General features: G+C 45.7%; 1 protein-coding gene across 2 annotated transcripts; it reads left to right on the top strand.

Moving 5' to 3' along the window:
- The first annotated feature begins 159 nt into the window (after positions 1-159).
- Positions 160-22,506, top strand: LOC149372019 (cytochrome P450 2A7-like). Of its 2 annotated transcripts, XM_089566376.1 has the most exons (9): positions 163-432; positions 4,406-4,662; positions 6,631-6,755; positions 9,881-9,987; positions 11,019-11,323; positions 11,945-12,060; positions 18,365-18,623; positions 19,908-20,098; positions 22,009-22,506. In XM_089566376.1, the coding sequence occupies exons 2-9, from the start codon at positions 4,448-4,450 to the stop codon at positions 22,182-22,184; spliced, it is 1,494 nt and encodes a 497-aa protein (XP_089422502.1). In that variant the 5' UTR covers positions 163-432; positions 4,406-4,447; the 3' UTR covers positions 22,185-22,506. The 2 variants fall into 2 exon arrangements, with proteins under 2 accessions (XP_089422504.1, XP_089422502.1); XM_089566378.1 differs by lacking the exon at positions 19,908-20,098 and having other exon boundaries at positions 160-432; positions 22,009-22,266.
- The last annotated feature ends 1,470 nt before the right edge of the window (positions 22,507-23,976 follow it).

The following is a 23,976-nucleotide window of genomic DNA, read 5'->3' on the forward strand; positions in this document are numbered from 1 at the left end:
AGTCAGCTCGTCGTCATCAGCGTCTTTGCATTGTTCGTGTTTCCTTCTCTCCGCCACTCGACAGAAACAATCATCCGGTAAAAAGAGATCCGTCGATAGCTCAAGTACCAACCCATTCTTGTCGCAAGTCTCCCAACGTAGGTTTCTATTTGCTTGCAGGAATACGGCTCCTCGCATCGCACAGGCTAGATAAAAGCGCTGACTGGTGTTTTTCCTCCAGCGAGGTGCCGATTACGGGACCGCACATCCGGATATCTTCCTCCTCCTTGAGGCCCTCGGCACCGGAGAGCGCGTCAAGGCTGGCTGCTGCCCCACCGCGTCTGGCTGTCCGTGTTCTCCACTGAAATATCGCGCACGTTCCACCCTGCCCATTTTCCGGACAACCGTCGAGCTTTCCTTCCCTGACTTTACCAGGCTACAATTCGATAAGCGGTGAGTGCTTCCGAGTTCTCGCTCTACCGAACGATGCATGCAAGGTGCCGCAGTTTTTAGTTTTCTACCCTGAGTCTATTGAAAACGCGGTGTCTGAAACGAGGAACTAATAAAAAAAATGGGAGATTACACGCGCCCTTTTCGAGTGACGTGCAATGACATTTGGCAGAAAAATGCTTCTTTCAAGTAAACATGACTTTAGCAAATATCATCCTGGGCTCTGCAGTTCATTTTGTTTTAAACACGAAATGGTTTCTGCTCCAATTACTACATTCATTTTTACATTGCTGCATGCTCTTCAGCTCTGAGCTCAAGGTTGATTGGGGCGCATTAAGCGAAGTATGTAAGTTTAAACTCGGAGTGTTTCTTTACAGCCTAGGTCCAACAGCTCCGCCTCCATAGCCTTATTGTACGCTCTGTGCTTCGAACCTCCATGGCTTCAGAGCCATGCGTCAACGTATTCTGACGCAATAGAGAAAAGAGAAGCTGACACTCCTACCAAGACCTCAGGACAGGAGCGACATTTCAGGGCCAACTCGCCACCTTCCTCAAGGTTGGCTTGGCGGAAGTTAGAGATGTGATGCCAAGTCCCGGGAAAGGGGGTCGGTGCCATGTGAGCTACATCAGTTGCGGTGCGAACAACGGGTGTTCGCGGGCCTAGGGGGCGACGGGTTTTGAGGCGTCGCGAAGGCCATCTACATATATGCTGATGGTAGGCAGTCTTGAGACCAGGCAGATTCCTGCCGAAATGTTCACGTTGCATTATGGCGCATGTTAGTTAAATAATATTAGTGGGATAGGCCCTTTATTAGGCCAAAATTTACAGGCCGAGCATATCAATAGGCTCGGCGGCCAGTCGACGTTGTTTTTCTTCCTCTTCAGCGCCAACCTAGTCGAGTCATGTGGTGATCGAAAGGGATAAGGCGGATAGGAACCTGGCTGTTGAGCAGCCAAGAAGCAGTAGAAGAGGCAAAAGGGATAGATCGGCATAGGTAGAGGTGCAGTTAGGAAAGGAAGTGTTGGCGAAAGAGAAGAACGCGAGATGGGGTGATGAGTGCATTCATTTGGATGTGCAGGAGAAGGCGAACCTCCGATACGGTGAGTGAAAGACGAGAGGTAGGGACAGAGCTGGAGGTAGATCTTGTTGGTGCGGCGCAGGGAGTCTCTCAACGTCCTCCGAGGCCTTAGGTCAGGGCTGCAACAGTTCCCGGTGAAGAGTATCGCGGACGAAATCATGGCCAGCTCATTGTCGTCAGTTCCTGCACGCCCGGGGTACACAGCGAAGGAAAATGGTGGAATGCTGACCGCTCAGACCGCTGACAGACCGCTCGTTCGTACTGGTGTTGGAATGAAGGAGGTAGGATGGGGTCCTCTATGTACGGAATAACGGCTTGAGAGTCGAAGTAGATCGTGTACTCTCAGAGAGGAAAGGAGGGCAGATGAATGAGATGGCAAAAAAAAAAAAAAGATGTAAAAGGTATCGAGTCGTGAACCAAACTTCTGTTCTCAGGATGAGCCACGAAGACATGGTTAAAGATGTTTCTCCTGCGCAGGGGAGTGAGGCTTTGTTATCTTTTTAAAAGGTTTACACCACCCTCGGAGATCGCGCGTGCGAGGCGTAGGCACACAGCCCAAAAACCGGCAGCGCTCGTTAGTACGCCCCACTTCAGTGCCACAAAGTGTTTCTTAATTCTTTATTTATTTTTAAAAGGCAGTTCTAAGAAGCTTGCGTTCTGAAAAGTTTAAAACTGTGCCAAGTGTGGGTATTTTGAAAATAATAATTGGGCTGGAAAAACAAAGCGAAATCGCTTTTGTCAGCGAGCGAATTGAATCCAACATTCGCGTTGTCTTGTCCTACTCTCACGTTAGGGACCGGTTCTCAGGGCCTAATTGCTCGCTTAATTATTGCAATCTTTTTTTTTAGTATTCCTGCGGTCATAGTCGCACAAAAACAACGCAATCTGGAGTTGTAGGCTTGCATCTCCCCCCCATTACAGTGACGTGAATATGAAATATAAGTTTGTGCTTCACCGTAGCACCGACTACTTCTTGCATCACAGGCGCACAAAACCAAGCAAGAACTGGCATACAAATTTGAAAAGATGCGATTTGTAAATGACATTCCCCTGCAAAGGACGCAGCGGATGGATTGCATCACACGACTGAGTACATAAACAGAGAAAACTGAACGGTGGGTCTAAAAATCATTATCGACAAAACTGAAGTAATGCACAAGAGTCTTGAAGCATTGAAAGCGGAAAAAAAGAGTACATTTGTCGAGGTCAGGTAGTGACCGAAGTTCCAGATCACGAGAGTAAAAAAGGGAAAAAAATGGGGTGAGTTGCATTTGCCAGGTGCTCTCAAATATTCAACAGCAGGCTACGATCATCCCTGAAGAGGAGAGTAAACCACAGTTGTGTCTTGCCAGTACTCACTTATCGAACGGAAACGTGGACGCTAACGAAAAGGACTGAAATTTAACAGGACAGCACATGCGAGCTACGGAAACGAAAATCATACAAACTTACTCCGCTTGGGGGGATTCCCCTTAGCCTTGGAACAAACCAAAATGATCGATGTAATTTTAGCAGACAATAAGACTGCATAATGGATGAGGAACAAACACATGTTAACGATACTTAAGGTGAAATCAAGAACGAATAAGTATGGACAGGGCATGTAAAGAGAAGTAAAGATAACCGATGGTACCTTAGGGTAACGGAGCGGATTGCAGGAGCAGATAGATGTTACACAGGCGGTCGAGGTTAGGAAGTTAGTCGAGATATGGTGGCTGCTGCTGGCACAGACAATGTTAGCGAAGGTAATTAGGAGAGAGCTTTGTCCTCCAGCGAGCGCATTTAGGCTGATGAGGATGAGCCATAAATCTAACTTGGACTCAAGCCCTTTACATTCAAGACTATTCACAACTATATTTAGATTGTAACAAGGTTTATGACCTAGTTTATCTTCATATGTTTATCACGAAGGTCTTGACGATCGAATTTAAACCGCTCTATGGAGCGGTGGCTAAAACTGCTAAAGTAATTAATTTCTCAATATCAGTATCAGTGGGCTTTGTGCGTTTGTGCTCGATGAAATTAGAGGTGCTCATCAGAAATGTGATAATTGCCCTTTTTCTTTTCATTGTTGAGTAGCGACCGTTGCATCTGTAACTCCACATTCTGAGTTCTTCTTGTGATAGGGCAAAAAAATTCCGAGGCGATTTGTGGAACGATACAAATTAAGTAACAAAATCACTCATTAATTCTCTAACGGGGTGTACTCCAGGTCCCAATAACACTAGCATCTAGATCATAAAGATAATATTACCTTCTCGGCTCACATGTTATTGACAGTATCTCTGTAACCATTTCTTACGTTAGCATTTTCTTTTCATTGTCATTTTCACTGTCATTGTAACTACCTAAATCATTTATGTCAATTTTAGGTGAGTGAAGCCATTGATATCTAATTTTAATGCAACAGAATTCGAAGCCTCATCACGTAACAAGCACGGCGTGATTAGTCATCAAAAACGCGCCGCGGTTTGTCGGGATAGTAATGATGTCAAGGGATCACGTGAAATGGCTGTGTACTTATTTGTCAAAAGAGCGTGTGACGTCATGATACCGCATGGCAATTAACGCCCAGTTGGCAGGTGATAGCCATAAAAATGGCTTGGTTAGTCCTAAAATTTGTAATTTGTTGGCTTATGGCTTAAGTGGGTTTAACATCCCAGAGCGACTAAGGCTATTCTCAGCACGTAATTCTATTAGGTGTCCCCAAAATTTTGGCCTATGGATATACTTTTCTATTACTCTTGATATCTGAATGAATCCCCAGATACCGAAGCTTCGATTCTTCGTCCTGCCCTTTAGTGAACAAGGACTCCGCACGGAAGACAGAACGTCACATCTTTTTTACCCTAACTTTTGATCAGAGTCCTCTCCTTTTCTTAATATTACTTTAACAGTCGCCATACTGCTGACCATCAAAGCTGGGTACCAGCGCAAACATGGACTGGCTGACGTTGGCGAGCAGCTTGCTGGTGGCGTCCCTGCTATACGTGGTGCTACAGCGATGGCTTCAGGGCAAGCGGCTACCACCTGGCACGCGTCTCCCGCCCGGTCCCCCGGGTCGACCACTCGTCGGGCACGTGCAGTTTACGCACAAGGACTTCCACTGCAACCAGGCCATGAAGTGGGCGCAGCAGTACGGGCCCGTCTACCGGTGAGCGCATGTGTCATCCATCCAGAGACCAACTCTTTTTGCCTGACACACTATGTGGAGAGTGCGCGAGACACGTGATTCCCACGATGGCACCCCGTGGTCTTCAGGGTATCGGAAAGCTTTAACCGTTCCCAAAAATTCCTTACACAGCGCATAGACACTCTACAGACAATCATCCACTGTCCACGAAATTTTTTAAAGCGTTGAAGACTTTCCTATTTTGTTTTATGGCTTATCGGGGTTTAACGTCCCAAAGCTACTGAGGCTATGAGGGACGCCGTAGTGAAGGGCTACGGAAATTTCGACCACCTGGGGTTCTTTAACATGTACTAACATCGCAGAGTACACGGGCCCTAGAATTTCGCCTCCATCGAAATTCTACCGCTGCGGCCGTGATCGAACCTGCGTCTTTCGGGTCAGCAGCCGAGTTCCAAAACCACTGAGTCACCGCGGCGGCATTTTTCTACTTTGTTATTCGTAAGAGCAACGGAAGTCGTGAGTGCCTGTCGCTTTAAGCCCTGTACCACATGCAACCTTACCACGGGTCCAGCTAGGTAGCAGGCATCATCACCAGCAGCAGCAACAGCCCGACTACACCCACTGCAGGGTGCAGGCCAAAGGCCACTGCCATATCTCTCCAATTTAATCCGGTCCTGTACCCGCTACGACCAGCTTAGCTTCGCAAACATTCTAATCACATCCGCCCACCTGATCTTCTGCCGCCCCCGGCTACTCCTTCTGTTCGTAGCATGTATGCACTTGGTTTTAAAGTGCGTAGTGGTGTTGTGGAGGTTACTTTGAACCCGAGTTCGCGAACCATTAGTCGAGTGCACGAACCCCGTAAAACCATTTCGCGAGGACAGCCGCGGCCCAGTACACACTGATCAAGCCGGTTACACAATAAAATGGATGTCAGGCCGATCCCGAACCGCTTTCGCTCGAGCGCAGCTCCGAGATTTCGGCCCCTAGTCATTTACCGGGCACCTACAACGTAACGCATCATTTGCGAGACCGAATACACGTGCCGTGAAGCGCTCTCTAACGTTACACAAGTTTACGTACTTGCTTTAAATACAACGCGTTCTCTCCATTTTTCACGTAGCTTCGTTTCATGTCGGGCAAAACCTCGTTTGCAGCGCTCGATGCGAGCACGTAATAGCTTCGATGACACTGTCACTCGTCTGAAAATTGCCGGAGTGCACAGACTAAGACAACAAAACGAAATAGCAGAGATGGGTGTTATTATGGTGGGATTACATGAGCCACCAAATCGAAGGACTCAACGCCTTTTCTTTAACGCTGTTACATCGAATGAGACGCTATCTGCGTTTGTGTAAAGTAACAAGCGAAAAGCAGCTCCGTTTGTTGCTGTGGCAGTAATGCGTCAGACTCCCGCACTTAACCGCACCTCGGCGCCGATTCTGATGTCCTGAACAATTTGAGAGCTCTTAACGGCCCTTTTGGTGGCCCGAACTCGATGCTCATCATTCGATCCATTTAGCAAGCCCGAAAGGAGCCGACGGTAGTTGCTTGAAGCGGGCTAATGCTGATGTTTCCTCGCCGACAGCTCTTGATGAGAGTGGCATTTCAGAGCACACTTCCGTTGCAACGTCATCTGGCACACGTACATTGCGGTACGAGTGAAGTGCGATTGTTTTCCCATTGTTCGAATGGAGTGATTCTTTCAAACCACGTTGTACGTGAATCGAAATAATGGACCCAATTGGAATATACTAGAACATCCAAAAAACGTTAATGATTAACTATGTATGTTCTAACTTACTATTTTATCGTAACACAATTCTTCTGCTGGACTTTACTTTTTCTTACGTCCTCTTTAATTCCTTCATAAACCTCACGAGAGCTGCAATAGTCACATATTGTGAATTAATTATTACCCGCCTATAAAATATATTTCTAGAACACTCCTAACTGCATTGTATGCGTCCTTTCCCGATTACCTCCCAGGATAAAAACTGGCTCAGCCGACATGGTCATACTGAATGATTTTCAGTCAATAAAGAAGTTTTTGACGAAGAAGGAAGTTTTATACCGCCCCAAAAACTGGCTCTTCAGGGGTGAAGTGTACGGAGGTAAGGATATAAAGTTGTTCAAATATTCCAACACGGCTTAGATTAAGACATAAGGATATTCAAGCTCGTACAAAGTCCAAACGGGCTAACAAGCGCTCGTGAGGCCACAAGAAGGCATAGCGAAGGCACTTAAAATGAACGGAAATTCTCTTCGCTTGTCCGCCTATACCTTTCAATTACCAACACACGCTGTACAGCGACAATAGCGTATGTGTACCAGATGGTGTAGGTCTGGCTTAAACGGTCTGAATTTAAAAGAAAAATCACCAGGAGTACATACAGCAGCCAGAACTTTTGTGATTATTGACAGCGGGAAAGACAGAATGCATGTGAAACAACATATTTCTTCATCAGCTCGGTTCTTGTTTTTTAGTGCGAAAGCACTGGTGAGTTCACCGGCACCGACCATGAATCTTGTCTCGATCTTTGTTGTTCCGTTGCCTAGCAACAGCGCCGCCATGTTAAGTTAAAAGGGCCTCAAATAAACATACACGACTGGGAGTCGAACCCGTGCCGGCGCGAAGAGATCATCTTCGCAGGCCTCTGAGCGGGAGCACTAGGCTATCGCTGCAGCCGAACACGCTTCGTGTTAAACTGAACACACACTCACGCTGTGCATTGCGCGTCCAATTGAGAGACATTCCAGCGGCGAAAAAAACATGTACGAAGGTAGAGGAGACCGGACGAACGCCTCTATCTTCGTCCGTGTCTTTTTTTCGCCGCTGGAATGTCTCACAGTTGTACTAGCAACCAACTAGCCCAGCTTTCTACGCTTAATGATATTCTACGTAGTCGTCTTATCAACTTCCATCTGCGACGCGAGTAGGTTAGAGTGGATTAACCTCGATCAGAACTTAACCTGAGTCGAATACCGTCGCCAGACGTACCGATGACCCAGACAGAGAGAAACTTTAATTGAAAGCAGAGAATTTAGCCGGCGTTTAAAAATCACTGGCATGCTACTCTGCATAGGGAAGGGAATTTGGGATACAAAGACGGAACGAGAGCAGTGTAGAAAAGGTATCAAAGCAAAACCATGAGCCAACCAAGCTAAACACATGCTTTTGCACGTCTACTCGGTTTAACTACGCTGAAACACTGCAATTTCGTTTTTTTTTTTATTTAGGCTAATGACATGTTTCCCCTAGGTGATTTTTACAACATTTGCGTTCTTTTCTAGTCAACTCCTTAAATGAGCACGCGACTTAGTCCCTTGTTTGTAATTGAGGCCCATCCACGTGATATTGTCATCATGCCTCGGACTACAAGCCACACTTCATTTCTACATCCTCTTCCAACGGTAATTATCATAGTGTTTGCGTCATGCATGCCGAGTGCAAGTTCATGCATGCCGAGCATGGTCTCACAATTTTTTTATTATCTTAGCTATGTTTTGCAGATTGTCCTTCGTTTGACAATTTGACGTTTGACAAAATTGACGTTTGACAAAATTGACGTTTGACAAAATTTGAATGTAGCAATATTGTACGGTACTGCTACGAAAATATTGAAAGTAATGGTCCAATTTTCCGATGCGTATCAAAATCTTTCCTCAAAGTTTTTCCGTCGCTCACGCTGAGCAGTTATAATTCCATAGAAAACCAATGAGTAACGTATATGACGTTTGAAAAAACTTTAATAGCAAAAAAAAATGCAAGACTGCTCACGGAAGATCGGCGGATATATTGATTGTTATAGTGATGTCTTACAGTATATAAGAAAATTGCGTTCATGAACTCTTTCCTGTTCAAAAATGCTTTTGCCCAGAATTGTTGGGCATGGGTGTCATTTCTGCGTGTCGGATGGCCGTCCTCAACTGCTCTGTCGCCTCACTCCGTTTTTCTTAAAGCATTTCTAAATTTAAATTCAGCTTACATGCATTCCCTCAGAAATGCTTGCAGGCAATGAAAACCGCATCAGCCGTTGTTATCTTCAGCCCCGTTTCTCGCACTCAGCTGTCAGACATCCAAACGTTCTTCGCAAGCATAGGATTACAGATATGTTACGGCATGTGGTGTTCTAGCTCCCGAACATGCACTTGGTCTGGACATACGCAGTAGTGGAAGACGCAGGATTGATTTAGGCCACCTGAGGTTGCTGCGTGCAATATCTCTGCATAGAAAACATGTGCTCTGCATGTCGCCTCCACTGAAATGAGGCAGTCGCGGCCAGGATTCGATTCGCAAACATGAGCTCGGCTCAACGCCCCAGCCACTCGGCCACTGCGGGGTTTAGAGCCGAGTCGGAATGCAAGAACTTACCCATACGTTTTAAAGCCGTATAATATTTAGGCCACTTGCCCAGGAGATTTAAACGCTGTTGCTTTAAATTATGCAAAACCCTTACGTTCATTAAGTATCACGTTCTGTTGAATTATAGGTGCGCTGAGAAAATAAATAAAAGAAAATTCACAGGCGAGCAATGCGATTGCTGCGGAGGGGAATGCGTTAGCATGTGGGCGATCTGTTCGTGAGGATTTGTGATGACGAACTGAATTCATTCCCAACAATGACAATTTAAGTTTCGTTTTGAGAAATTATTCTTTGCACGTATTCCAATTCTTCCAGTTCTGGTTCCAATTCTAATTCCAACTGCTATTTCAATTCCATTTTCAATTCCAATTTTTTCATTAGGATTTTTACAGCTTAAATTTCAATCCGAATTGAAAATTTTTCCAATTCTTCGACGGTCCTCTGACTCTTCCCCTCACCTGTGCTCTTGCGCTTGCTTTTTTTTTTTGACGTCACGAAACATTCTCCTCACTCCTCTTTTCCTCCTCTCCACTCCACTGTACAAGGACAGACGGATGCGAAGTTTTCGCTCGCACGGCCATTCTAATTCTCACGCATTGATGACAAATGCGACAGCCGGCGTTCTACAGCACAAAACTCACCAGTCGACACAGAAAGAACACAGACGCTAAGCACTGATGTCAAACAGTTGAAGGGGCGCAAAGTGCGAGATGAAATTCAGTGGTAAAAGATGCTGGATGATTGGTGATCCCTAATTAGCTTCCTCCACATAAACGTCTCTGCTTTTTGCGCTCCGTCCCTTGAGTTTTGCCCTAACCCTAGTGCAATTATAAACTGTGGAATTGAACCTCAAGTATTCTTCCTGATGTCTAGGCGTGGCGACACTCAATGGAGATACGTGGGTGGACAACCGTAGGTTCTGCCTGCACGTCTTGCGGGACCTGGGCTTCGGCAAGACTTCCATGGAGGAACACGTTAAGGCAAGTTGCGCTTTTGTTTCGTCCTTAACTCTAGACATGACTCAAGTTCAGTTAATGATTGTAGAAAAGCGATAAACAACTGCCACGAAACGATGTCTCATTTACTTGCGAGAATATTTTCTTATTTTTTAATTTTCTAGAATTCGTTAGGAAGGAACAGTCAAGGCAACAAATCCGTAGCTCCAGATAGTCAGTAATATCATCTAGAGTTCCCTGCTTGCTTTTCTTTTTCACTTTACAACTCGGCTTACAATAATATTTCGGAGCAGGAGTAGTATACGAATGAATCGTCGTTTATACTTAACCATATGCTTTCAAGTAATAAGTGAATACTTATGTGCCTTGTTTACATTCAAGAATTTAACCAGGGCTAAGTATACCAAAAGAAATCGACCAAAGTGTTCAAAACAACGAACTTTTACAAATACTTCAGTCGTTCGGAGTGCCTGAATTCGTTAAGCAAAACTCGCGCCTGGTAAAGTCGTTGCACAGTAGCTTTAAGAGACAATTTATAGCATAAAGACGATGACCTCAAGAAAGTAGAAGAAGTCACGGCTGTGTACTTTTTCAAGTTACTCCTCCCAGTGCTGTACGTTCTTTTGCGGATTATTTACGAACCGTACGAGGCACTCTTCTCAGCCCATTTCTGCGCTTACTATCTCTCCCTAACATGCCTATCAGTGCGAATAAAACATCCCACACGTGGCTTTTCTCCTCCCAGAGAAAATGATAAAGCGTCCCCGATTGCGCATGAACGCGTGCATGGCTGACGATTTCGTGTGCAGGCTATGTCGATCTTATCACTTTTAGCCAGCTACCATTAGCGGAGCAAAACCTAAAAATACGAAAAGAAGCTTAAAAGTTAAGCAAGGGTGCTTTCATGCGACGTCAATGTAGCCCAAGCAAAGAAGCTTTCATACAACTGATGCACGACCTGCATGATGGCGACAGTATCTGTAGATATAGTGATGCGTCTAGTGCAAAGGATCAAAGGTTAACGTTGAATCGACCTGTCTCCCCCGACGTTGCAGGAGGAATGCCAGTGCCTGGTGGAGAAGATAGCGGAGAAGAACGGTGCTCCCGTCGCCATCCAGGAGTACATCTTCCCCAGCACGTCGAACAACATCGCGGCGCTGGTGTACGGCAGTCGGTACCCGTTCGAGCACCCGCGTCGCCGCTACCTGGACGAGCTGCTGAGTGAGCTGTTCAAGGCCATCCGCGCCGGTACCCTGGTAGAGTTCTTGCCCCCGTTCTTGCGCAAGTTGGTCACCAAGCTTCCTTCCACGCGCCGCACCGTCATCCTGTCCAAACTCCTAGAATTCATCGAGTACACGAAGTAAGCATTGTGCATCGGTCGCCCTAGCTGACACTCTGACAGCGGACTTCCGTAACTGCGCGAGATGTGGTGGGTTCGGTTACCGGCCACGGCATCCGCATATCAATATAAGCTAGATTTAAGAACGCTTTCATGCTTAGACTTTGGTGCTCGTTGAAGAGTTTCACGGCGGTCAAAACTGACGCGGCATCATTGGCTACAGCTTGCATTACGGCTACGAGTAGGTTTGATTCGTTACTAACATATGTTATAGAAGCAAGCATTTCAGCCATTGCAAAGTAAGTACTTCTAAAATAGGTGACAATGTTTTTGTAGAAAGCAGATGAGAGGAAATAATCTATAGCAACATGCAGGCATCAGTACAGAATTTGAGGTTGGTGCTTTGACGTGGGAAAGAAATATATTACGGCTAAGTAGTCACGGTGTCATTCATTTAAAAGTACATGCTGCCATTTTGTCATAGTGCACATTGACTAAACACCTTCATTTAGAGCGCCGGTACGCCAGAGATTTTACTAATACGTAATTTTCTGAATATGATATTCAGCCCTTTCTCTGCTGCAGTATTTGTCTATGATTCTGGATGCTGTGGTAATGGCCTATTTACGCGTATTGTTTCAGAGGACAAGTCGAACAGCACAAAGCTACCATCGACGAGCATTTCAACCGCGACTTCATTGATGGGTACCTTAAAAAGATCAAGGAGCACGAAAACGAACCAAACTCGAACTTTCAGCGTAAGTCACTAATTACGCAAGCCAGTGTTTAAGCCAACAAAAACCAAAGTTTAGCCGCCGCGATGGCTCAGTGGTCGTGGTGCTCGGCTGCTGACTTAAAAGACGCGGGTTCGATCCCGGTCACGGTGGTCGCATTTCGACGGAGGCGAAATTTCAAAGGCCCGTGTACCGCGCGATGTCAGTGCGCGTTAGAGAACCTCGGGGGCTCGAAATTTACCGGAGCCCTCCACTACGGTGTCCCCCATAGCCTGCGTCACCTTTGGATATTACAGCTAATAAACCAAGGCAAACCAGAAACCAATGTTTTAACGGCCGGTGTTTTGTATTAGTTGATATAAGCAATTATTGCGTTATGTAGAGTTGTATAAGCAGATGCTAACGTACCTTCATACCTTGCTTTTTGCTAGAAAACGTAGAAGAAAAATAATATTCGTCTCTTGAAGTGAAACCTGGTTGCGAAGGGAACCCTTTTTACTTGAAGAACACCCTTTTTAGTTATCGCTCGTCTAGCACTGAATCATCCTCTTTATAAACTGACATTAATTTAGAGAGGCACCTGCAAGTGATGATTTCTATTTGTATATTCTTTAGCTGTTGCAACGCGCTGAGCATGTGTAGGCTTCCGCAAGGTGAAGAAATGCTCCTCTAAAAAAGTCATGCTCAGAACCAATCGATTACGCCACAGCTAGTCCTCTTAGGACTTAAGCACCTTTATTGCAACATCTAACGAGTGTAGTGGATACCCAGCAAGCCGCCTCCAAACCTCGTTGAGATACAGAACTGCAGGGCTTCTGCTCCAAGATTCGTCCCCGCATCGCACCGCTATCCAAAAGTCCATGCTGATCCGCCACAGCGCCATCAGCCAATAATCGATCATCCGCTAATCGCGGCTGTCGGCGACCCTGCACGTGTCTCTCTCCCGGCTTCTTATTATCCGCCAGTGTGGTGCTGACTGGCGTTGGTAATTGGATTACGGTGATCAATCTTTCCGACCAGTGACCATTAATCAATGGGAGAAAGGAAAAACAAAAAGCAAGAACCGCATGAAAACATTCTATAACTCTGCATTGTTAAAAATCATCAAAACCCGCGGTGATAACGAGAAATCAAATGTTTACTCTAAAGACTACAGTTCCGAACGTATCAAAAAGAGATTTCACGATTCTTCATGACCTACCGTGCAGATCCATCACTTTTAAATTTACCATCGCGGCTGCAGGGACGAAGCACCAGTAAGAAGAGCTAATCATTCATGGCTAGACGGTGTTGTTACTCCACCGTGGAAATCCAGTCACCTGATACCATTACTAAAACCAGAGAAATCCCCGCTCGAGCTCACATCATACGGGCCAATAGCTTTAGCCAGCTGCGTGGGAAAAGTTATGAAAAGAGTGATTCTGACGCGCCTTGAGGGGTACCTTGAGCATATAAAGTTATCCCTAATTCTATGGTTGGTTTTCGGTGCAGTCGCTGCTCTAATGGCAACATGTTGTCTCCCATCCTAAGTTCATCAACAGAAACGCCGTAAGCGCATGTTCGTGGCATTTTTTCATGATGTCAAAGATTCTTATCAGCCCGTAACACATGAAGCCATCCTCGATGCACTAGAGGCCATTGGAATCGGTGGTCGAATGTTTAGGTGGACACAAAGCTATCTGACCGAAAGGTCAATTTTTATCCTGTGTAAAGATGGCCCGCCACCTGTGCATTGCACTTGCCGAGGCGTACCTAGTGCAGAGTTCTCAGCCCTACTTTGCTTAACCTGACACTTATAGCCCTCCCTGAGAACCTATCTAATACCGTCCACATCTCTACTCGTGCCGGCGACATCTGCATTTACCTACCTTGTGATGCGTCTCAAGGTGAGAGCAAGACTTCAGCGGACAGAAACTATAAATTCCTCCCATCTCCGTGAGCAAGGTCTGAGCGTTTCAGCCGAGAAGAAAGCGTTAGTGGAATTTACACTCAAATGTGTGACTCCATATCCGGCAACTATAGACGGCCATATAATTTTCTATTGTACTCTTCATCCCTTTCTAAGGGTTATCCTAAACTGGGATCTACCACGGAGGCCGCATCGCAAATGTTTAAAGAAAAAGTTAACCTCTATAGCTCATCTACTAAGATTTCTGGGCGGAAAGCCATGGGGCTCGTCAGTTCAGTCACTGCTGCAGCTTTACAGAGCAACACTTGTTGTTGGGCTAGTTGGTAATACATACTTCTGAAGGAACCAGCGCACAAAACACAACGGACAAGAAAAAGGCGGAACACGACAGACAGGAGCGCTGAACTTACAACTTTATTTCGGAAGTACAGATGCAACGTATATATATAGCAACGTATATATAGTGTGGCAGGCCCCCCTGAAATGCCTATATATATACGTTGCATCTGTACTTCCGAAATAAAGTTGTAAGTTCAGCGCTCCTGTCCGTCGTGTTCCGCCTTTTTCTTGTCCGTTGTGTTTTGTGCGCTGGTTCCTTCAGAAGCTGTACAGAGCATTCTTCTAGATATTTTTGTAGTACAGTAAACCCGCACATTCAAACACATGTAAGATGAATTTGCATGCCCGCCCTCCAGACTCTACAAGGTCAGGTTTTTCGCACCTGCCTGGGTCTCCACCGCAGCGCATCGACGGTTCTAACCATTGCTATCGCTAAGGACTACCCGCTTTCGACGTATATAGCCCTTGACATACTGCGCATTCAAATACGTCTTCTAACAAGGATTCCTCAGCATCAGCTTCTGTCAGTGCCAGTACAGAGAGCGAAGGCTGTATTTTCAAAGGTTGTAGCGGCCCCCCCAATAGTCCATTCCATCACAGTTCACTCCGACGACGCGACCTTCCCGTGCGCTGTGGTGTCTATGGGAGCCCTGTGTGCGCCTTACGGTGCCGGGGATAGTGATGAAATCGGGCTTTTCGATGCCAGCCCTTGTACACTTACCACTGTCCGTACTCCACGCCAACTAGAGTGCATTCATGTATATACGGATAGCTCGTTTTCGCCTACTAGTTCAGCTTACGCCGTAGTGATTCCTCCGAGACAGGGCAGTGTTAACCAATTTCGCATCGGACAACCTCCACCGGAACCGAATCGGCTGCTTTCCGCGCAGCTATGCAGTACATCTGTCCAAAAACGCTTCATAAATGTGCTATGCTCTGCGATTCTAAAGCTGTCCTACAATGTCTCAATTCTGCCTTATGACATGGCTACCACGAGCAACTAGTAGTGGAGATAGCACATCTACATTATTGGGCACTGGAACAGGGTCACGATATCAATTTCCAGTGGCTATTGGGCCCAGTGGCATTGACATAAACGACCTAGCTGTTGATTCCGCTGGATCGGCTCTGGGCAGTGCCAACTAGACATTTAGCGTCATGGTCCACCCCTGGAAACTCGGCATGCCGTTTGCGCTGCCTCGACCCCTTATTTCAACTCAGTCTACCATCCGGCCTCTCCCGCTGCGATGACACGCTGATGTGTCGCCTGCGGCTGGGAGTGGCGTTTACAAACGCGTACTCCCACTCAATCGCAATGGCAGACTCTCCTGCGTGTGAGAACTTCGGGTGTGATGAGACAGTGGAGCGCCTACTTTGCGACCGCCCTGGGTTTGGGCGTGAGCGTGTCCTCCTGGCGGCAATGCTCCGCCGCTTGAATCCTCGTCCCCTTACAGGAGCCAAGATTCGGGTTCCTTGGACTAAGCCTTAATCTCAGAGGATAGCTGTGAAAGCGCTTTTAAAGTTCCTAAAGGTTCAGGGAAGAGTTCAAGGTTATCAGCATTCAGTATGTGCCCTGTGTACCCTATTAGTAATAGCCTACGGACACGCGAAAAAAAAAAGAGTGGGATTTACCGAGGTAACCCGGCCCCTGCTTTTCCGTTCGTCTTTTTCTCTCTGTCCCTCCAAAATGTCCACCTTTTCCTCATCCTTCACGGCAGTTACGATTCCAAAATCGCTTACTGCTCCTGCGGTATTCGCTTTTTTTTTCCTGCATTCTTTAGGCTCTCTGAAAAAAAAGTAAGCTGTAATGAAACTCTAGCACAGTTACTATCAATATCGAGGGCATTGGCCACTAAAGCGATGGTGTAAGCGCCTGAGTCATGTACAGGTGAAGTCAGAAGTAAATGGAAGGCAACATTAACGAAAAGATTTAGTCATTGCCCCCCACATTCATGCATCCTTGAATACATATGTGCCGCCTAATTGTGATTGTGCGAATTGCACTCTGCACCAACAAACATGGGCCATTATGCTTTAGATTTAAAGAAATTAAATTGCTTTGACAAAGTCTCCTTTCATTTACTTTTGACGGCGAGTGTACATTGCCACAATGTGTGGGTGGCCTCATTCATCTGGCACATGAAACCTCATTATATTCATACAAGATTATTCTTTCGTATGTGCAACTTTCGTATGCACACCTCTAAAGTGTGCATTAAAAACTTCGCTCAGAACCACAGAGCACGTTCTTCCGAACGTGATACAAAGCTGACCATTTATAATGCAAACTTATACTGTATAAAGAAGTCTACGGGTTGTGAATCAATGTCACATGTGAGCAGCCCTGCGCATTTAACCCTCCCTTAGAAAATAACCCCATAGCTCTAGCTTCTCCAACGTTGCATGCTGTTCACAAGGAACAGGCAAAATAAAGCGTACTGCCATGTCTTGTCATTCGTAAAAGTATCGCCAGAGCCGGACACTCGCGCCCCTTGAAGTGTGTTCGAGGGGACATTCCAAAGGAGAGGGCAAGCTTCCAGAGTTAATAAAAAAGAAGTGGTATGCTGTTAAAGACCCCGACAACGCTTTGAAGGAGTTTTACTGAGGCCACTGTTGGTCACGCGTTGGCCCCTGTCCGTAAAGAGAGTATTGCGGGGAGCCGCCACACAGCGCAATAGTGGCGCCACTACGTGATAATGACGTCATAGCTGGCTATATACGAGGTCTGTTAGAAAAGTATCCGACCTTTGGCCGTAGAAAAAAAACTTGCATAACTGGAGCGTTCCAAACCTAGTCACCTTCAAAGTAGTCTACTTGGGACTCCACACACTTCTCCCAGCGGTGCTGCCATTTTGGGAAGTATTCCGAAAAGGCCCCTTTCGGAATGGAGTTTAGCTCAGATGTCGTTGCAGCCATAATGTTCTTCCTTGTCTGAAATCGCGCTCCTTTCAATGGCCTTTTGATTTTGGGAACCAGCCAGAAATCGCAGGGGCCATATCAGGAGAGTAAGGAGTGTGTTGAACTACAGGAGCCTGGTTTTTCGCCAAAAAAGTCTGAATCAAGTGCGAGGAATGTGCGGGAGCATTGTCGTGATGAATGTGCCACTTTCCTGTTGACCTCAACTCCGGGTTCTTGGGCCGCACAGCATCACGTAGGCAATAAAGGACATCCCTGTAGCACTCTTTGGTCATTGTTTGGCCCTGTGGAGTGCGTACTCGTGGTCTGCCACACAGAGGTTGCCAAAGAAAGCAGTCAGCATCACTTTCACATTGCTGCGCACTTGGCGGGCCTTCTGAAGTCTTGGTGACGTGGAATGCTTCCACTGTGACGACTGGGATCTGGTTTCCGGGTCGTACCTGTACACCCAAGACTAATCACCAGTTATTATGATGTTGATTAAGTCGGGGTCACTGTTTGCGGAATCCAGCATGTCCTGTGAGACTTCAACACGAAGCTGCTTTTGCTCCACCGTGAGCAGCTTCGGCACGAATTTCGCCGCAACTCTCTCCATGGCCAAATCTTCGGTGATAATGGAATGTGCGGAAAAATTGCTCATGTCCACCTCTTCCTCAATTTCTCGGATAGTCACGCGACGGTGACTATCCGTTCAGTTCGGCAATGACCTGGTCATTTCGGCATGTTGATGGCCGACCGGAGTGTGGCTCGCTCTCCACCGATGTGCGGCCATCTTTAAATCAATTGTACCACTGCTTAATCTGTGTGCTACTCATAGCATCTTCACCGAAAGCCGTCTGAATATTCCGAATGGTTTCCACTTGGCTGTCGCTCAGTTCATGGCAAAATTTGATGGAGTAGCGCTGCTCCTGTCACTCCGCCATTTTCCTTGCAATAAAAAACCGACGAGAGCACTGCGCACCGCCTCACTCAAATGCTGCTTCCCAGCGACTGACGCTATCGGCAGGCGGGAAAAAATTCGTGCATGCGCACGAAGGTTCAAGGTCACGTGATACAAGCGCGCTTATTTCATATCCATCAGGTGTTCGCAAAAAAAAATAAAGTCGGATACTTTTCTAACAGACCTCGTATATAGCGTTCTTGAAAGGAAATTGTTCTGCGCAGCACGTTTCCTCATGGGCAACGTGCTGAGCTTCTTCATCGCCGGATCCAACACCGTGGCCGTGACCATCCACTGGCACATGCTGAACTTTGCCAACAACCCGGACACGGTGCAGGCCAGGGTTCAGCGAGAGATCGACGAAGTGGTGGGCAGGGAGCGGCAACCCACGTGGGAGGACAGGAACAAGATGCCCTACACGATGGCCTGCATCTGGGAGATGTACCGCTGGAAGACCGTCTCGCCGCTCGGCGTTCCCAGGGGGTGAGTAGGCAGGCGTATAAGTGTCAAGTTTGAGAACGCTCATAGCGAGAAAAAAAATTCGAATACAAGAAAAGAAAGAAAACAGCACCCAAATTACAGCTTCCACTGCCGATTTATTTGGCGCACACAAGCTATGAAAGAAAAAATATGGAAGGGGAAGTGTGTTACAAGTAAACGCACTTTCCAAAGATCCCTCTTCACAACAGAAACATCGCAAAACCTTGATTACAGAGAAAAACCAAAAGCCAAAGCTTACTTGGATTTATGTACGCCCCTTCTTCTCTTAAAAAACATATAGAGGGAAACAGTGGCAAAGTTCTCAATACTGATATTTGCAGTGAAAGTTTGCGCTTATTTCCTGCGTTTTATTTATTTTGTCGTTTCTTTTCCGCGCTATGAATTCTCACATGAATTACCACACCCCGAACCCTCGCGCTGCTAAGTGATATGCAAGGCTTTTGCTTCTATCATGGCCCACACGGACGACGCGGCTCATAAGCAAGGCATGTCTTGCATCATTGGAAAGTAAGCGAGCAGCGACGTAGAATGTCATGAGCGCTATTTCGATAAACTAAAGTTAGACGACAAGTGAGTGATTTGCTGCCAAAACTGTGCCAGCAGTTGAAAGTCGTCTTCTTTATTTACATCGTTTTTATTTACGTTTATGCGTGCACAAACACACATACGCACGCACGCACACATGCACACATACGCGCGCGCGAACACACACACACACACACACACACACACACACACACAATTCCCTAAACAGAGTAGTTTTGTCCCAAAACAGTCTTGCGGCACCGCGCCACCGGAATAACACACGTTAACTGGTCACACGCATATCACTGCTGATGCTGACCAAGGCGTTAAGCAGTCGCTGGGTACAGAAAATCGGAACATAAACACGCGGAACTGGAACTTACGCAAAATGTGTGACGATTTGCCCGACTGTAATACTGTGCTGCGATCTTTATGCCATCCTTTTTGTCTGGAGGCCATATAGTCCCTAAAAAGAAAAAAAGAAGTCATCTATGGAAGGACTCTCAAAAAAAAGATGCTTCAAGAATGACAAAAAAAGACTAAACCGAAATGCGAAAAGTGTTAACAGAAATCATCCATTGGAGATGCCGAAATGCTCTATAGATTTTTGTTACCGGCTGTGAAGTCTTTGGTAAGTAAAACACGATAGGTGGGCTAGGACTTTGTGAGCCGTTGTAGGACCAACAGCGAGGTTATAACTAACGTGCTTCGTATGCTTCTTCCTTGAATCCTCGTCCTCAGCGCCGGTGAGGACACCGTCTTCGACGACTACTTCATCCCAAAAGGAACCACAATAATCCCCAACGTTTGGGCGGTGCACAACGACCCGACCCTGTGGAAGGAGCCGTCCAAGTTCGACCCGAGCCGCTTCTTTAAAGACGACGGCTCCTTGATGCAGCCGAAGCCGGAGTACCTCATTCCCTTCTCCATCGGTAAGGGCAACCCCTCTGCGTGCGTTTTTCAGCGACCGTGTTCAGAAACATTGTAAGACCATTGCGTGATTGGCCCACGCGCAAGAGCTTGCCATTCGCAATAAGAGACGAGACCCTGGACCAATCAAGGCAGCGCAAGATTGGCGTCGGACAACCTAGAAGCCCACTTTTGTGACAGCGGTGTCACCAGTGTCGCTCTACGTGTGCCGGTGTTTTTAATTCATGAGCCATTCTAAATCTAATCGGCCAGCATAAGTAGATGAGCTAGCTACCTGAATAGCAGGAAGCAGTAAAAGATAGGGATAAGGGCGGCACTATCCTCTAAAAGATAGTGCATCCTAGCGTATCATGCAGTTTACACCGCTAAGCTTTGGGGTCTCAGTTGAACGGCAGGAATGTCATCACGTGCTAATCAGCGCATTTTTAGGGCACGAATCAAGAGAAGGCGTAAAATCTTACTGCTCCTATAGAAAAGTACAAAATCTGATTCAACAATCTTTCTTTGTCGGGGAAATTTTTATCTGGCATCGGAATTTATTTGGTGTACATAGAAAAGAACATTTGAGGCAGCTAAAGTCCTCTAACAAGCTCTGGTACAAAAAGTAGCTTCCACAGTGTACCTATTTAAACTAAATCTAGTTTCCTAGAAATTCAAGATTATATCCTTCTCTCTGAAAGCGTGTGGCCTGACGCGAATATCCTTTTTGCCGAATTGCAATAAATGAAACTTTGTTTTGTGCCAAGTAGACCTGGTACCACAGAACCAAAAAAAAAAAAATCAAGCCTTAGCAAGGACACCGCGATAATTATAATTGCAAATTGGATGTTATAAACTGCTTTTTTGTAAAACCGCGTGCTATTTATAGGAGATCTGAAAGTAATGTACTGCACTGCATGCATAAGACGCAAGGCGACTTTGGTTGTCTTCCTGTATGTCTGCCATTTTTGTTGTACCTTCAAGGCTTAAGGTATTCCCCAGAAAAATTGCTTACAGTAAACAGGAGCATATAAAAAATACATGAGCATTCCCTAGAATAAGATTTAAGTTACTGTACATGGTGGCAAGCAACACAATGATGTCGAAGCTGCCGTTCTTACCAACACACAGATTAGGTAGATATTGATCCACGTCGAGTAGCAAAAAGTGGCCAAGTATTCGAGGAAACAGCGTAGAGAAATTGTAAATGATACTGATGTGAAAACTGCCGCAGGAACTTGGGCGACCTCTTACTGCGAAAATATAATTTGTAATAATTGGGGAAATGTATGAGTGTATAGGAAGCACATATACAGGGAGTATATTACAAAGAATGTAGAAAGTGGAAAAATAAGAAATTAGCATCTTTTCTAAAAATTTAGGTCACTCAGGGCAACGACATCCACTTTTTTTTCTTCATGAAAATCAATTCCATGACTCTTTTTGGTTATACTGATGTTTGATCAAAATATGCATGTGTTGCTGTCAAAATTAGATTAAACGTTTTTTACGGCACCTAACCCAAATTTGTGATGTCAGGCACGAAGAGGACTCTGTGATCACCGTTTGGAAGTGAATACCGGAATAGCATAGCCTCAGAGATCGTCGACAGGGAAACTGTCTCGGGGAACCGCAGTTCGCTCGCAAAAGCGGCCGGAAGTGTTGACACCTGTATTTAATCTCCGTTTTTAGTGAAAATGTCGTCTTAGTAATTAGGACGTCGCAATCCATCGATGCAGGACTTCATTCAGTTCTTAATGTCTATTTAAGTAATGAAAATACTTGCACGTGTGATTGCGGTAAGAAATATTCACGCGCAGCTGCCCCATCTATTGCATGGTCTGTGCACACAATAGATCTGAACACCGATACTTATTCTCTGTTCCGTCCTGTCTCCTGTTTTTTTTGTTTTTTTTTGTTTTTTTTTTGCCAGGAAAACGGATGTGCCCGGGCGAGATCTTGGCCTCGGTGGAGATTTTCCTCTACATCACGTGCCTTCTTCAGAAATACCGCATACTGCCCGAAGAAGGAAAGATCCATGATCTCGACTACATCGATATTCCTCTGGTCGAACTAAACCATTACAAACTAACGTTCACACCACGGTAGATGTGTGAAAACCAATTAGCTCCCAGTGCATGTTTGTTGGTTTTATTTAGTCTGTTCTCGCGCTTTTTTTTGTTTATTACTGGTAAGGTCTTGCAATAATTAAACGTGATTTTTTTTTTTTTTGGAGGGGAGGGGGGGGGAGGGGGTAATCCATAGAAACACTTCACGGGGGCCTGTAGGTTAGTCCTCCGTGTGTGATTTTTTGTGAGTCTTAATTATTTACCCCGTCCTGGCCACGTCGTTTTCGAATTTCATTTATGTTTTTACTGCCATTTTATCCTGTATATAAGTGCACAAAAATAAAACAAATCTCAAAGCTCTACGTTTATTTCGCCGTAACGTCTCTCCCAAAGCAGTACAGTTTATGACAGGTCCACGACATTGCCGTGACAAAAGAGGATTCATCGCCACCTCTACTTTGTTTATTTTTCTCTGGACGTGCGAAATAAAGGGGGTTTTGTAGCGCTATGAGTCTCTGGGATATTGTGAATCAGAGCAATGTCGCATCGATTTTCACGCAGATGTGTAAAAAACTTTCCTCCTTTTCGAGGGCTTACATCCGCGTGTAAATTACGGAGAGTTCATTCTTAGTGCATTCTCAATACGCTCGGCACAACAGCACTAGCGGAAGCGGCAGTCGAGGCAGCCAATGATCCCCTTTGACAGCGCCAGCAGACTCTCAATTCGAGTAACCCCTTCATGTGGGAATTGCAGCCCATAAACATCCTAGCTACAAAGTGAAGTTAGACAGTGGGAGGCTGCAGACAAAATAGGCAGAGAAAGGATGGCAAAGCGTGAGGCTAACGGTGAAAGTTTAGGAAGCCATAAGTGGAGCCACGGCTATAGAATTATTAAGGCGAAAGCCTTTAATGCCTCATACTCTCGTTAGCAGACGCGTCGGCAGCCGTGTCGACAGACGCGTCGGCAGGAGTGTCGAGAGACGCGTCGGCAGCCGTGTCGACAGGCGCGTCGGCAGCCGTGTCGACAAACGCGTCGGCAGATTCGTCCGCCTTTCGGCGTCACTGCTTAAAAGGCTCAAGGTTCCAGCATGAATAAAGGCGCATCTAATGAATGCATGGGCTTCATAAATAAAATAAAAGGAGTAAAGTCAAGAAAAGGAAAATAAAACATAAAAATAAGAATATAAACAAAAATAAAAACGAAATAAGAATAAGATTTGAAAATAAAAATAAAAAACAATAAAATTAAGAAAATGAGCTAAAATACATAAAAAACAAAAAAAATAAAAATAAAAAGTAAATAAAAACAAACAGTGGCCAGGAAACGCTTTCGCCTTGCAGCACTTTAGAGAGCCAAAGTGCCTCCTGAATTATTTTAGGTGGAGTAACGAAGGCTCCAAACGCGGTAAACGTCGTAAACATTGGTTCCTACTTTCCTCCTCGTCCCTGAGGTGGAGCTACTGCGCCATCCATACCAAGAACGCTGTAGGCACACTACCTTGCATACTAGAGAAATAATCAGTAAGTATGCAGGCAACTAAAACAGAGAAATTAAGAACTTTTAAGCCAGGTCTAAAACGCGGAATGTAAGAACTGGATTAAATAAAAGAAAAAAATCAGTCTTGACCTATATCAAAAATTGTAAGTGCAAATCAGGAAGGAATCGTTCTGTGATAATTGAAGAGGCAGTGTCATTCTCTTTGAAGTGAGATTAGGTTATCTTAGAACGCGACGCTACGAAAAGAAATTTAACCAAGAAGATGACACATGTGCAGCGTGTAGTCAATCCTTAGAAACAAGTGAACATATTTTACTGGAATGCACCAGTAGTC

This window comes from Amblyomma mixtum, chromosome 1 (assembly GCF_055824585.1).
Source record: "Amblyomma mixtum isolate Tamu chromosome 1, ASM5582458v1, whole genome shotgun sequence".
NCBI classification, from domain to species: Eukaryota; Metazoa; Arthropoda; class Arachnida; order Ixodida; family Ixodidae; genus Amblyomma; species Amblyomma mixtum.

Excerpts from the sequence above, each read along its gene's own strand:
- LOC149372019 (XM_089566376.1), top strand. The coding sequence starts at position 4,448 with ATGGACTGGCTGACGTTGGCGAGCAGCTTGCTGGTGGCGTCCCTGCTA. Across the intron at positions 12,061-18,364 it reads ACCAAACTCGAACTTTCAGC|CACGTTTCCTCATGGGCAAC; the intron begins GTAAGTCACTAA and ends TGTTCTGCGCAG. Across the intron at positions 18,624-19,907 it reads CCGCTCGGCGTTCCCAGGGG|CGCCGGTGAGGACACCGTCT; the intron begins GTGAGTAGGCAG and ends CCTCGTCCTCAG.